This window comes from Antechinus flavipes, chromosome 1 (genome assembly GCF_016432865.1).
Source record: "Antechinus flavipes isolate AdamAnt ecotype Samford, QLD, Australia chromosome 1, AdamAnt_v2, whole genome shotgun sequence".
In the NCBI taxonomy this organism is placed as follows: domain Eukaryota; kingdom Metazoa; phylum Chordata; class Mammalia; order Dasyuromorphia; family Dasyuridae; genus Antechinus; species Antechinus flavipes.
This window is the reverse complement of record NC_067398.1, coordinates 263,576,497-263,591,140: the sequence shown is the minus strand read 5'-3', so window position 1 is coordinate 263,591,140 and position 14,644 is coordinate 263,576,497. Positions and strand designations below refer to the sequence as shown.

Sequence of the window (14,644 nt, the reverse complement as noted above, 5' to 3'; positions counted from 1 at the left end):
TTCTAAACAATAAATAATCCAGGACTAATTTGTGTGACTAAAAAGTTGAGACTGAAAATTCTTAGGCTCACTGCCTTCCATACCTATAAACTGAGGGCTCCTTTCCAGTACTAACATCCTATGGTTTAAACATCATTCATTTAGTTATAAGTCAACACTAACATATCGATTTAATTAAGACTATTTGCTCACTATAATTTGGGAATAAAAAGGAGCAATTAGGTGGAGTAAGGGAGAAACAGTTGGGCTTATAGTAAGGAAGACCTGAGTTCGAATATGGCCCCAGAAACTCACTAGTTATGTAACTCCCTGACAAATCACTTCATCTGTTTGCTTATAGTATTTTCATCTGTAAAACAGGAGAAATAATATATTTCTCCTAGAGTTGATGTGAGGACCAAGGGAGATGATCATTATAAAGCACTTAGCACAGTGCCTGGTACATAGAGCTATATAAATATTAGCAATTATTATCATTATCAAACATTATTTATTCAGTTATGAAGCAACATACTATTCAACCATAACTAAGAGTGTTGTTCTTATGGTAATTTGTGAATAAAAAGGTATCCTGTGGAAGAAGCTTGGAATAGTGATTTTGAAGATATGAAAGTATACTATGAAGAAAAATTAGGGATGCAATTTGAATTGTAGAAAGACAACATAAAAGCCCATGAACATATGTATAACATGAAGAAAATGATATATGCTGAACAGGAAAAATTGAAGAATGTGTTGTTGCTCATCAGAAAACAGTAATATTGAATTGGCTGATCATCACTCATTGGTATGTAAAGTAAGCCCCTTTATGGTAAGAATTCTTTTGGTCTGTTCTTTATTTTTTTCAGCCCCTAGCATAATGTACACACAGTAGGATTTGAATAGAGTAGACATTAATTGAATTGAATTGAATTAAACTGGAATGGAAGCAACACTAGGCCTGAAAACTAAGAGAAATGTTTTCTGTTACTAGTCCCAATGCAAACTGTTAGTCCAACACTGACTGAATCCAGGGCTAGGTTCCTCATTCTTAAAATGATGGATGCAATTTATTAGTATACCTGAGGTCCTTTGCAGCTAAACATTCTGCAAATCTATGATTCACTATCACATTCCTTATACCAAAGTTCTCCACATCACTGCATATCTCTTGGAGTAGACATCGTTATTGTTGAACAAACACAAATCAATTAATTTTCTTGTGTCATCTCCAAATACTCAGACTAATAAAATCGATGTGACTATGTTCCAGTCTTTTGGCTAATGCTCTCAAGCAGGGAAGGAAAATTAGGATATTTGTTAACTATTATTCACATTTCTTTTCTCAATCATAAGCAGACACTTATTACAGTAAAACCTTCTGCTTTGAGGAGAGGTTTTTACACATGAATGTCTTTTCTGAGCCTAATTTACATGAAGTAAATGCTGACCTTTAAGGGGATCGACTGAGCACAACCATGGCTGCAGCATAGATTTCCAGATGTAGGAACTAGCATATAAGGCATGCATATAAAAGCAGAAAGTATGCAATAAAAAATTGCATACATGTTGCTATCTCCCCGTTACTATTTTACTCACTGCCCCTTGAAACATGCCTTGGAACCCAACTTGAAATTGGTTTTGATTCCTTGATTTTCCTTGTCATCATAATACTTACCTTGCTTCTATAGATTGCCTTCCATGACAAATAACTGTGACTTTGGGCCTCAATGAATCTTACAAATGCTGTCCAACATTACTAGACCCTGGGATAGCTGGTACCATCCATATGTGACTAGTATAAAAGACAGGTAGACAATAATCAATACAGAAACTCTTGCTTTTAAAATGGTTGGCTTAGGGAACAGACATGCAAACAGAAGCATAATTCATTAATTTCCTTATTATTCTTACCTCCTGTTTTTGGAGTGTGGGCATTAACTGTTGGTGCTGCAAGTATATAATATACCAATCAAGATTTAATTTTCCAATAATCTTAAAGTGTTACCAGATCTAAGAACTACCTTCTTATTGTCATCCAGCACAGTGTTCATGTTTTCAATCCAAACAGCATCTACTGGGCCATCAAATATAATCCACTTCCGATCCTCAGTCACTGATGATGCTTGCTCTCGAAAGGAGGTGGCAAGGACCCCATCAGTCCACTCATGACTCACTGGGTCAAAGCAACCATATAGCTGACCCATGGTGATGGCTTTGGGATTGATGATTTTGTATTCAACAGCAAACTCATCTCCCTGATTGGCTGGGCAAGAATAACCAAGGAGAGAAATCACAAAATCATTGATTCTTGGTGAAACTAGGACATTAGCAATAAAACCATGCTCCATCATCATCTGTCACATTTATTTAATATTCTGCTGTTTACAAAATGTTCTAGAGACAGAATCTACTTAGATCTTTGTATACTCCCAAAGCCCAATGGATTTTGATAACTTTCCCCAAACACCCTGAAAAAAAAAAAAAAAAAAAACAGGTGCCATTCATCTCTTTCTTCACTTAATTAAAATGGGGAAACTAGGGCATTAGGATAGAACCTATCTTAAATAGGAATCCTAGCTATTCTCTTGCCTTCAGATTTTTTTTTTTTCTTTGAGATTTAATGGAACCAGAAAAATCAGGTCTATAGTCTTAGGATAATATTGTGTTGCAATGGAAAGAATTTTGGATTACAAATCATAGGACTAAGAGTCAAATACCAGGTCTGCTACTTATTACTTGTGTGCAAATCAATTTCTCTCTCTGTAGGCCTCAGATTCCTTATCTATAAAATGAGGGGGTCACAAAGAGATCTTAAAGGAGGGAAAAAGACTTACATGTACAAAAAATGTGATAGCCTTTTTTGTGGTGGCAAGAAACTGAGTGGATGCCCATCAGTTGGAGAATGGCTGAATAAGTTATAATATGTGAATGAAATGGAATATTATTGTTCTATAAGAAATGATCAGCAGGACGAGTTCAGAGAGGCCTGAAGAGACTTATAGGAACTGATGCTAAGTGAATTAAGAACCAGGAGATTATTGTACACGGCAACAGCAATGTTATCTGATGATCAGTTCTAATAGATGTGGTTCTTCTCAGCAATGAGATAATTCAGACCATTTCTAATGATCTTGTAATGAAGAGAGCCATCTATACCCAGAGAGAGGCCTGTAGGAACTGAGGGTGGGTCACAACATAGCATTTTCACTTCTTTTGTTGTTGTTTGCTTGAATTTTATTTTCTTTCTCATTTTTCTTCTGTTTTGATCAGATTTTTCTTGTGCAGCAAGATAATTATATAAATATGTGTGCCTATATTTGATTTTCATATATTTTTATATATATTGGATAATTCGCCATCCAGGGGAGGGCAAAGGGGGAAATAATTGGAACAAAAGGTTTTGCAAGAGTCAATGTTAAAAAAATTATCCTCACATATGTTTTTGTAATGTTCAGGCTAGTTTTTTTGGAGGTCCTCCGGACAGGCCTTGGTCTCAGCAAGATAGACACCATGAGAATAGTCAGGAATAGAGTCTAGAATCTTTATTGTCTCCTTCACAGTCTGTTTCCTTTACAATCCGTGTCTGTCATAGTCTGAATGGAGGAGTGCAGGACACAAGAGAACCACCAGGAAGATGGTCAAAGATGGAATGTCTCATTTACAATCCTTTCAAACCTTAAATACTTTATTGTAATTACATCATTACAGCACACTGATTATGTATGAACTAGAGAACCATTACATCACCATGCTAAGTACTAAGTATATGTATACTAAAGAACCATCATCTCATTAATTCCACTGAGTTAACACCTTGTTGTAAGTATCCTTGTTTCAAGTATACTTCTCCAGAGTTCTGGCCCTCTACATGTTTTGAAAATAAAAAGCTTCAATAAAAAAAAATGAGGGGGTCAGATTAGATGACTTCTCATAATCCTTCTAACTCCAAATCTATGAAACCAGTATGGGTCAAATGGCGTAATTAAAAGATCATCGAATTTAGAGGTGGAAAACCTGGGTTCAGGTATTAAGATCTGTAACTTATCAGTTATGTGATCTTGGGCAAATCACTTTCCCTTTCAAAACTTCCATTTCTTCAACGGTGAAAATAAGGAGAAACACAAAGATGATGTTTACAATCTTTCTCAGCTGTGACATTTATGAGTCTAAATTGTTTAGAAGACTCTTCTCCCACCAAAAAGAAAAAACCTACTATTTTCAACATGTCAAGAATATGTGATTTCAGTATTGTGGCAACACCATCTTTCAATGCAGATCCCAACCTCTCTACAACTTAATAGATGATCTTCAAGAGTTGTTGGGGCTCCCAAACTCATCAATATCAGAATGGGTCTCTTCCAGTGGGCTAGATGACAAGTCATTCTATCCATCATCAAGTCATGCTCAAAGTGATTTCTAACCAAGCCAGAACTTGTGATCCATTTGCATGGAGCTCTCAAATGCAGGGTCATTTCTGTGCCAAGATCATAGGATCATAGGACTAGAACTGTGTCATCCTGTTCAAACTCCACCCCCACCACCCATCCCATTCCTCATTTTACAAATAAGGAATTTGAGGACTAGAAATATAAGAGTCATGTCCAAGGTTGCAAAAGTAGAAATCATTCTAGGCAAAATATGAATCCAAATCTTCTGACTTCAACATCAGTACTTTTTCACTGGAACAAGAAGAAACTTTATAAGGAAGATTTTTAATGGAGAATAATTCACAAAAGATTAAAAAATATGACCCAGGCATGAATCTTTGAGTATTGGGTTCTTCCATGCTTACAAAGTCACAATTTAAAACTAACAAAAAAACTCTAGTTGGAAGATACTAGAGTATGCTATTTGCCATTGTATAGTCCTTTAAAGTTATAAAGTATTCTACTTGCATTATTTTATCCCTTATAATTCTTAAGATGGGTACTTTGCAGGATAAGAAACTTAAAAAAAAATTTGCAAGACAAATTGGATTGAGTGACTTGCCCAGGGTTATACAGGTAGGAAGTGTTCAGTGGCCAAGACTGAATTTAAATTCAGGTCCTCCTGACTCCAAGGTCAGTTAGGGTCACTGCACCATCTAGCTGCCCCAAGAGGAAATTTTAACCTGTAACATCATAATGTAACTGTACATTAACTCTTTTTTATTCAATTGTTTCAATTTTGTCTGAATCTTTGTAATCCTGTTTGAGATTTACTTCAAAGAGACTGCAGGGGTTTGATATTTTCTTCTCCAGCTTATTTTACAGACAAGGAATTGGGCAAACACGGTTAAGTGATTTGCCCAGGATCTCCCACCAATAAGTGTCTGAAATTGGATAGGAACCCAGTTCTTCCTGACTCCAGGCTAGACATTCTATCCCTTGCTGCTATCTTATTATCCTAATATGAAATTCTTTAAGTCTGACAAAGAATATGAAGACAATTTTCAAAAAAAGAAATTAAAGCCATTTCTAATCATATGAAAAAATACTCTAAATCACTATTGATTAGAAAAATGCAAATTAAAACAATTAAGGTACCACCCCACATCTCTCAGATTGGTTAAGATGACAGGAAAAAATGATAAATGTTGGAGGCGATGTGGGAAAATTGGGACATTAATGCATTACTAGTCGAGCTGTGAACTGATCCAACCATCCTGGAGAGCAATTTAGAACTATACCCAAAGGGCTATAAAACTGTGCATTCCCTTTGATCCAACAGTGTCTGTTCTGATTTTATATCTCAAAGAGATCATAAAAGAGGGGAAAGGACCCACCATATACAAAAATGTTTGTAGCAGCCCCTTTTATAGTAGCAAGGAACTGGAAATTGAGTGGATGCCCTTCAGTTGGGGAATGGCTGAATAAGTTATGGTACATGAATATTAGAGAATATTGTTGTTCTATAAGAAATGATGAACAGGTTGATTTTAGAAAGACCTGGAAAGATTTACATGAACTGATGTTGAGTGAAACAAGCAGAAACAGAAATATATTATACACAATAATAGCAAGATTGTATGATGATCAACTTTGAAAGACTTGGTTTTTCTCAACAATGGGGCGATTCAAGGCAATTCCAATAGACTCGTGATGCAAAATGTCATCTGCATCCAGAGAGAGAAGCATAGAGATTGAGTGTAGATCAAAGCACAGTATTTTTCACTTTGTTGTTGTTTATTTTTTTCTTTCTTGTGGTTTTTTTCCTGTTTTAATATTTATTTTATTTTATTTTATTTTTCTTGCAGCATGACAAATATGAAAACATGTTTAGAAAAATTGTACATGTTTAACCTATATTGGATTGTTTGCTGTCTAGGGGAGGGGGAAGGAAGAGGAAAGGAGAAACATTTGGAACATAAGGTTTTACAAAGGTGAATGTTGAAAACTATCTCTATATGTAAAAGCTATTTTAAAAACAAACTGACTAAAGTGCTCTTCTCATAGAAATCATATCAATCAATCAATAAGCATTTATTAAGCACCTACTGTGTGTTAGGAACTGTGCTAGGCACTGAAGATATAAGGACAAAAATTAAAACAGTCCTAGCTCTTAGAGTGTAGTACAAGTTTTATGTTATCTCATAAGGAAAAAGTCTCAGAGAGATTTCCCTGATTTCACAAAGCTTGTATAAATGTTGAATTATAGTTATTTTTACAGACCCATACAATTTAGAGCTAAAAGGGATTCATCTAATCCAATTTCCTCCTTTTACAGAGCAGGAAACTGAGGCTCAAGTGACTCATTAATTATCACTCACCTAGAGAGTAGCAAATCTGTGACTTGAAACTAAATATATTTCTAAGTGAGAAGAAAGAGAAGGAGGAAGTGAAAGGAAGGGAAGGAAAAAATAAAGAAGAGAAAGAGAAGAGAGAGGAAACAAGGAAGGGAGAAAGAAGAGAGGTAGAAGAGGGATGGAGGAAGGAAAGGCACATGGAAAGGAGAGGAGTGGAAGGGAGGAGAGAACAGAAAATGGAGGAAAAAGGGAGAGGAGAGGAGAAAAGAAGGTAAGAAAAAGGGGGGAGAAAGAGAAGAGAGAAAAGGGAGAAGAGAGGAGGGATAGGGGAATAACAGGGAAAGGAAAGAAGAAGGAAGAGAAGGGAAAGAAAGGAGAGGGAAGGGAGATGGAGATGGGAGAGGAAGGAGAAATAAAAGTGAACTTAAAAAAAAATCAAACTATTTGCTTTTATAACATATCTATTTAGGCTAATTGCTTAATTGAAACTTGTATTCCCCACCCCCTAATGCCTAAATTTCCTGTAAATCTTCTCTACATCTGTGAGCTACCCTGGGTTTAATGATACCACAAGCAATTCCCCAGTGCCATCATGGAATTCTATTTAAGATAGCAGTGTTTTTGCCCACAGAGGGAAGCCTGCACACTGTTCTATTTCTGGCTACTACACTGCAATCCAATGACAGCAAAACTACCACCCAACATAATATCTCTTTAAAACCAGTTTGTGGAGCGAAATTAATTCTTCCTCTGAAAGCTGGAGAGCTTTCTTCTTTACCTTCATACATATCACCCAGAGCTGCTGCCAGGACTTTGTAAGCACAGGTTTTCCCGCCCAAGGGATCTCCAACAATCATATAACCATGTCTCACCAGCATCATCTCGTAAATCTGAGAGAGCAACATCAGATAAGGAATTACAGCAGATTCTCTCAAAATACAAGTTTAGATATATAATTAATAATATATTGTAAGTTAGATGCCCTAAGTATTTTTACGTTCTCACTTTCCTGATACACCAGGAAAGTTTAAGAGACTAGCCTGAAGTTTCAGGAGTAGTAAGCGTCTGAAGCAAGATTTTGAATACAAGTTATCCAGACTCTTGTTTCATAAAAAAAAAAAAAAAAAAAAAAAAAAAAACTTCTTAAACTGTGGGTACAGATCCCATATGGGGTCATATAACTGAATGTGGGGATGGAGAAAAAATTGGCAACAGTAAAAAGTATAAAATATTCGACCAAGGTTTAATTTTTTATGTAAAAATAAACAAGTATATCCATATCTCATTAGAAGGCAAATTTGTTTTCATTTTTAATACATGGTAAAATTATATGCATACTAAGGAACTGTTTTAAAATAAATCTATGATTTATTATTAGTAAATGTATGATTTGTATACCTGTTTTATATACCTGGGGTCATGTAAAAATTTCTCAGACAAAAAAGGGTTCACAAGTGGAAAAAGTTCAAGAAACTTTGCATCACACAGTTCACTATATCATAATCTTTTTCTAAGGGCATAGGTGAAAAATGAATGTGCTTTAAAACCATCAGTAAGCATCATATGCAATGGGGAAAAACTGGAACCTTTCCCAGTAAGATCTGGAGTGAAGCAAGGTTGCCCACTATCACCATTATTATTTAATATCGTATTAGAAACACTAGCCTCGGCAATAAGAGTCGAGAAAGATATAAAAGGAATTAGAGTAGGCAATGAGGAAACCAAACTATCACTCTTTGCAGATGATATGATGGTATACCTAGAGAACCCCAGAGATTCTACCAAAAAGCTATTGGAAATAATTCATAATTTTAGCAAAGTAGCTGGCTACAAAATAAATCCCCATAAATCCTCAGCATTTTTATACATCACCAACAAAACCCAACAGCAAGAGATACAAAGAGAAATTCCATTCAGAATAACTGTTGATACCATAAAATATTTGGGAATCTATCTACCAAAGGAAAGTCAGGAATTATATGAGCAAAATTATAAAAAAGTCTCCACACAAATAAAGTCAGACTTAAATAATTGGAAAAATATTAAGTGCTCTTGGATTGGCCGAGCGAACATAATAAAGATGACAATACTCCCTAAACTAATCTATTTATTTAGTGCTATACCAATCAGACTTCCAAGAAAATATTTTATTGATCTAGAAAAAATAACAACAAAATTCATATGGAACAATAAAAAGTCGAGAATCTCAAGGGAACTAATGAAAAAAAAATCAAATGAAGGTGGCCTAGCTGTACCTGATCTAAAATTATATTATAAAGCAGCAGTCACCAAAACCATTTGGTATTGGCTAAGAAATAGATTAGTGGATCAGTGGAAAAGGCTAGGCTCACAAGACAGAATAGTCAATTATAGCAATCTAGTGTTTGACAAACCCAAAGCCCCTAACTTCTGGGAAAAGAATTCAATATTTGATAAAAACTGCTGGGATAATTGGAAATTAGTATGGCAGAAATTAGGCATGGACCCACACTTAACACCATATACCAAGATAAGATCAAAATGGGTCTATGACCTAGGCATAAAGAACGAGACTATAAATAAATTAGAGGAACATAGAATAGTTTATCTCTCAGACTTGTGGAGGAGAAAGAAATTTGTGACCAAAGATGAACTAGAGACCATTACTGATCACAAAATAGAAAATTTCGATTACATCAAATTAAAAAGCCTTTGTACAAATAAAACTAATGCAAACAAGATTAGAAGGGAAGCAACAAACTGGGAAAACATTTTCACAGTTAAAGGTTCTGATAAAGGCCTCATTTCCAAAATATATAGAGAACTGACTCAAATTTATAAGAAATCAAGCCATTCTCCAATTGATAAATGGTCAAAGGATATGAACAGACAATTTTCAGAGGATGAGATTGAAACTATTACCACTCATATGAAAGAGTGTTCCAAATCATTATTGATCAGAGAAATGCAAATTAAGACAACTCTGAGATACCACTACACACCTGTCAGATTGGCTAAGATGACAGGAAAAAATAATGATGAATGTTGGAGGGGATGCGGAAAACTGGGACACTAATGCATTGTTGGTGGAGTTGTGAACGAATCCAACCATTCTGGAGAGCAATCTGGAATTATGCCAAAAAATTATCAAAATGTGCATATCCTTTGATCCAGCAGTGTTTCTATTGGGCTTATATCCCAAAGAAATACTAAAGAAGGGAAAGGGACCTGTATGTGCCAAAATGTTTGTAGCAGCCCTGTTTGTAGTGGCTAGAAACTGGAAAATGAATGGATGCCCATCAATTGGAGAATGGCTGGGTAAATTGTGGTATATGAATGTTATGGAATATTATTGTTCTGTAAGAAATGACCAGCAGGATGAATACAGAGAGGCTTGGAGAGACCTTCATGAACTGATGCTAAGTGAAATGAGCAGAACCAGGAGATCATTATACACTTCGACAACGATATTGTATGAGGACATATTTTGATGGAAGTGGATTTCTTTGACAAAGAGACCTGAGTTTCAATTGATAAATGACGGACAAAAGCAGCTACACCAAAGAAAGAACACTGGGAAACGAATGTGAACTATCTGCATTTTTGTTTTTCTTCCGGATTATTTATACCTTCTGAATCCAATTCTCCCTACGCAACAAGAGAACTGTTCGGTTCTGCAAACATATATTGTATCTAGGATATACTGCAACATATCCAACATATAAAGGACTGCTTGCCATCTAGGGGAGGGGGTGGAGGGAGGGAGGGGAAAAAAATCGGAACAGAAATGAGTGTCAATATAATGTAATTATTAAATAAAAAAACTTAAAAAAAAAAAAAATGAATGTGCCAGGGGCAAATAGGTAGCACAATAGCCAGTACTGATGCTGGAGTCAGGAACATATATGTTCAAATCTGGCTTCAGATACTTGACACTAAACTGGTTGACCTTAATAAATCACTTAACCCCCTTGCCTGGGAGGAGGGGTGAATTACCCACCTACCTGCCCTTGAACCCAGTTTATGATTCTGGTGTATCTTTAACTTAAAGTTACAGCTGTTATAAATATATGTCAAAGATTCTTCATCCAACTATCTAGAATGAATATATAAATTCACAAATTATATTTCTGTTGAATCTTCTGTTCCCAAGGCTAATGGGTTTTTGTTTTGATTGGTACTGATAGAACAGCAAAGACAAACTACTAAGCATGGCTTCCTAATTATGTAATTCAAATACATTTTAATATAATAAGGACTAAAATTAAGGTAAAAAATTTCATTTGAACAATTGACTGTGAAACTAAATAGCAATACACTTTTTGAATTTTCCATTTGTTCTTCCTTCATTGAATATATTAACACATGTTTGGACTCTTGTAGTGGAATATGTGTGTATATATATATTTAATGTTTTTATAATTTATGTTTTGTTCAATTTTATGGATTTTCTTTCTTCCTATTAGATTATAAATTTCTAAAAAAAAATCTTTTTTCTCCACTTCTCTTTCTCATCTTCTTCCTCTTCCTCCTCCTCCTTCTTCTTTTTCTCTCTCTTTCTGTCTCTCATTCTGTCTCTCATACACATACACACACACACACACACACACACACACACACACACATTAAAAAAAAAACTATACACATAGAGAAGCACACATATATCTCAGGTTTTCGGTTTCTATAAGTTTTAAATTGCACTAGGACTTATGGGACAACCAGTATAATAAATATTCAATCATGACTTTAGAGCAGGGGAACCCAACTAATGGTAATCTACCAGACAGCCCAAAGGGAAATAATCAAGAATGAATCTGCCTTTTCTATCTGTATAGTCATACCACTTATTTCTAGATTTCTGTGCTATTGTCCCTTTAAACAAAGAAGGATCATTTTGGTTACCAATTGGAAGGCAACCCAAAAGATAATAACAATAATAGTCAGCACTTATATATCATTGTAAAGCTTACAAAGTACTCTACATATTTTAATTTGCTGGATTCCTACAACAACCCTGTGAGGTAGATGCTATTATTTATCCCCATTTTACAGATCAGAAAACTGAAGCTGAGAGATAAAATGACTTGCCCAATACTTCAGTAAATATTTGAAATGGGATTCAAATTCAGATTTTCCTGACTCCAGGTCCAGAGCTCTGCCAAATCAGGTGGCTGAGTGAAAAGTACTGTGTAAGAATTGGTAATATTCAAGATATCATTCATGTTTTTTTTCAAGGGAGTTTTTGCCACCTTCATACGTGCCATGCTAAATTATTTACATTGCTACAGAGATCACTGAAAATCCAGGAGTTTCCCTAATATTGTTTGCTATAGATGGTAGTTCTTTGTAAGATGTGAGGTAAGAGACAGGAAACCCAGATTTCACTTTTGGCTCTGCTTACCAATAATTGACTATGTGGCTTTGAACAAATCATTTTAACTTGATTTTTTCATCTGTAATGTCAAAGGTCTAGACTAGATAAAGTCTCTTTCTGCTTTAAAGCTCTATGATTTTTTGAGATGGATTCATTTTAAGCCTATTTCCCCAGACTATCCAAAAGATTATGTTTATCTAAAAGAGATAATTTCATCTTTAAAGCTGCATAGCACAGTAGATAATGCACAGGTCTTAGATTCAGAAAGACATTTCGATTCTGATACTTATTAACTATGCAACTCAGAGCAAGTTAATTAATTTCTCTAAGTCTCAGATTTTCATCAATAAAACAAGGGGGTTTCAGATTTAAATCAATAATACATGATTTAGAGAAAGACATGATCAAAAAGCACCAAATGATCCATGTTATTGTTCAATCATTTCAGTTGTATACCACTCTTTGTGACTCCATTTTTGGGTCTTCTTGGCCAAGATACTAGAATAGTTTGTCATTTTCTTCTCCACTGCATTTACATGTGAGAAACTGAGGCAAATAAGGTTAAGTAACTTGCCCAGGTTCACATAGCTAGTAAGCATCTGAGGCCTGATTTGAACCCTTGAAAATGAGTCTTCCTGATTCCAAACCCATTCCTATCCACTGCACAACTTAATTGCCCTTGGCCTGCCAAATTTTTGTATCTTGTGTCCAAGATAGATTCTTAGTTTTCATATTAGAAACATAATTCTTGGGAGGCTGTCATAAAGAAATTGAAAGAGAGCTTCCTTCATCCTGGATCATTGAATGATTTCTTTTTTTTTCACTTTTGTCTCAGTGTAGGCACCTCTAATTGCAGTGATTTTCAACGTGCCTTATGAAATCTTTCTGAATTCCCTAGCCTTAGCTTAGTAATTTGAAGTTATTTTGAGATGATCTTGAATGAAACAAAGTAGATGACTAAGTCTCACAAGTGAAACAGCTACCTTCCCATGGGCATATGACAAACCAACCTGGATAATCTTTCCAATAAACCATGGTACTGATTGGAGTTTCATCTTTTTAATGTTTTCATTTAGTGCTGCAATGAAAAGCTCATAGTCTGGCTTAGGAAGAATGACTCCTGGGAACAAATCCGATATGATCCCCTGTTAACATAGAATCGAGAAAAATATTAAAAGCCTGGAGAAATACAATTCAATAAACATTTATCAAACACCTAGGTGTAAGGCACTGAGCTGGAGATTTGAAGATAAAAAAATGACACAGTCCCTGCTCCCAATTTTACAATTCAACAAACATTTATCAAATATCTAATAAATACTAGGCTTTAGAGCAAGATTTTTTTTTAGCTGGGGTTCCCTGAACTTTAAAAAACATATTTTAATAACTACTTCAACATAACTGTTTTTCTTTGTAATGTATTATATTTTATGCATTTAAAAACATTTTTCTGAGAAGGAGTCTGTGGCTTCATCTGTGGGTGCTAGAGCCAGCATCATTTATTCTCTAGTTAATTGTTAATTTTTCAGAGGGAAGCATTAACATCTCAGAATTTGGCAAATGCTAAAAATCAGGGCTTGACTTATTGTTTTGTTGACAATCTAGTTTTAAGAAAGCAATGGAGAAAATGTTAATAATGCAAATTAGTTTTTTTTCTCCCCAGTTAGCTGGTTGTCAAACATTTACCAGCAGACCTTGGTTTTATGAAGCTGTCCTATAGCTGGGTCAGCATGCCTCCTTCAGTCTCTAAGAGAAATGTATTTAAAATGGAATTATTGGAAATCTAAATGGGGATCCGGGTACTCCGTAGGACTTCAGTCTGTGGTCAACCGAAAGATATCTAACCTGGGCTGCCTTTAATTCATCAGCTTCATATTTATCCCTAAGGACCAGATGCTTACCTGAAACAGAGGCACATCTTGAGCCAAGAATTTGGCCAAGTTGACATCCAATAAAGCCCGGAGCAACAAGACACTCTCATTTTCTTCTGGATATTTCAGCTTCAGGTTCCCAGCAGCTGTTAGGACAGACTTTACTGCCCGCATCCCATAGTCATAGTGATGCTGAGATGATAGCTGCTCAGAGCATAAACGATAAGTAGCTACGATTTTCTGGGCAAGACTACAAAAGCAAGGGGGGAAAAAACTATGTATAGACCACTGGATTAGATTGCAAGCTTCTTGTGAAGTAGTGAGATCTCCATGTCTATCTGGAGGTTTTTTACGCAGAGTGCCAAGTTGTCTGTTAGGTCCCTCCTACTTAAAATGTTGTAGAGACTTGTGTTTCAAGTTGTTTTTGTTTTTTGTCTTTTGTTACTGAAGAGGACCATGACATAAGGAGGAGCTACCATGACATGCAAGTGAATTGGATTTAAGTGAGGGAGGGCTGTGCAAAGTCACCAGCCTTACTTTCCCCTCCAGAGCCATTTGGGTCCATAGAGATCATGACTACTGGAGATAGCCCTGGGTACAGTAAAGGACCTTGGTCTTCTCCAGGTCTCAGTTTTGTTTGAGGTAATGCCCATTCAGTGATTAAGACTAGATAAGAATTGAAGCCAAAAAAAAAAAAGGCCTCTTTTACCTAGT

At 35.5% G+C, this 14,644-nt stretch overlaps 1 protein-coding gene across 1 annotated transcript in view; it reads right to left on the bottom strand.

Moving 5' to 3' along the window:
* DNAH3 (dynein axonemal heavy chain 3) overlaps positions 1–14,644 on the bottom strand; it is a 211,538-nt gene that overhangs the window by 69,102 nt on the left and 127,792 nt on the right. Inside the window, exons 34-37 of the mRNA XM_052001473.1 lie at positions 13,961–14,180; positions 13,070–13,204; positions 7,485–7,596; positions 2,004–2,245 (exon numbers count right to left, since the gene is read on the bottom strand). Of these exons, the coding sequence (XP_051857433.1) occupies positions 2,004–2,245; positions 7,485–7,596; positions 13,070–13,204; positions 13,961–14,180 (709 nt within the window). The remainder of the gene's footprint in view (positions 1–2,003; positions 2,246–7,484; positions 7,597–13,069; positions 13,205–13,960; positions 14,181–14,644) is intronic.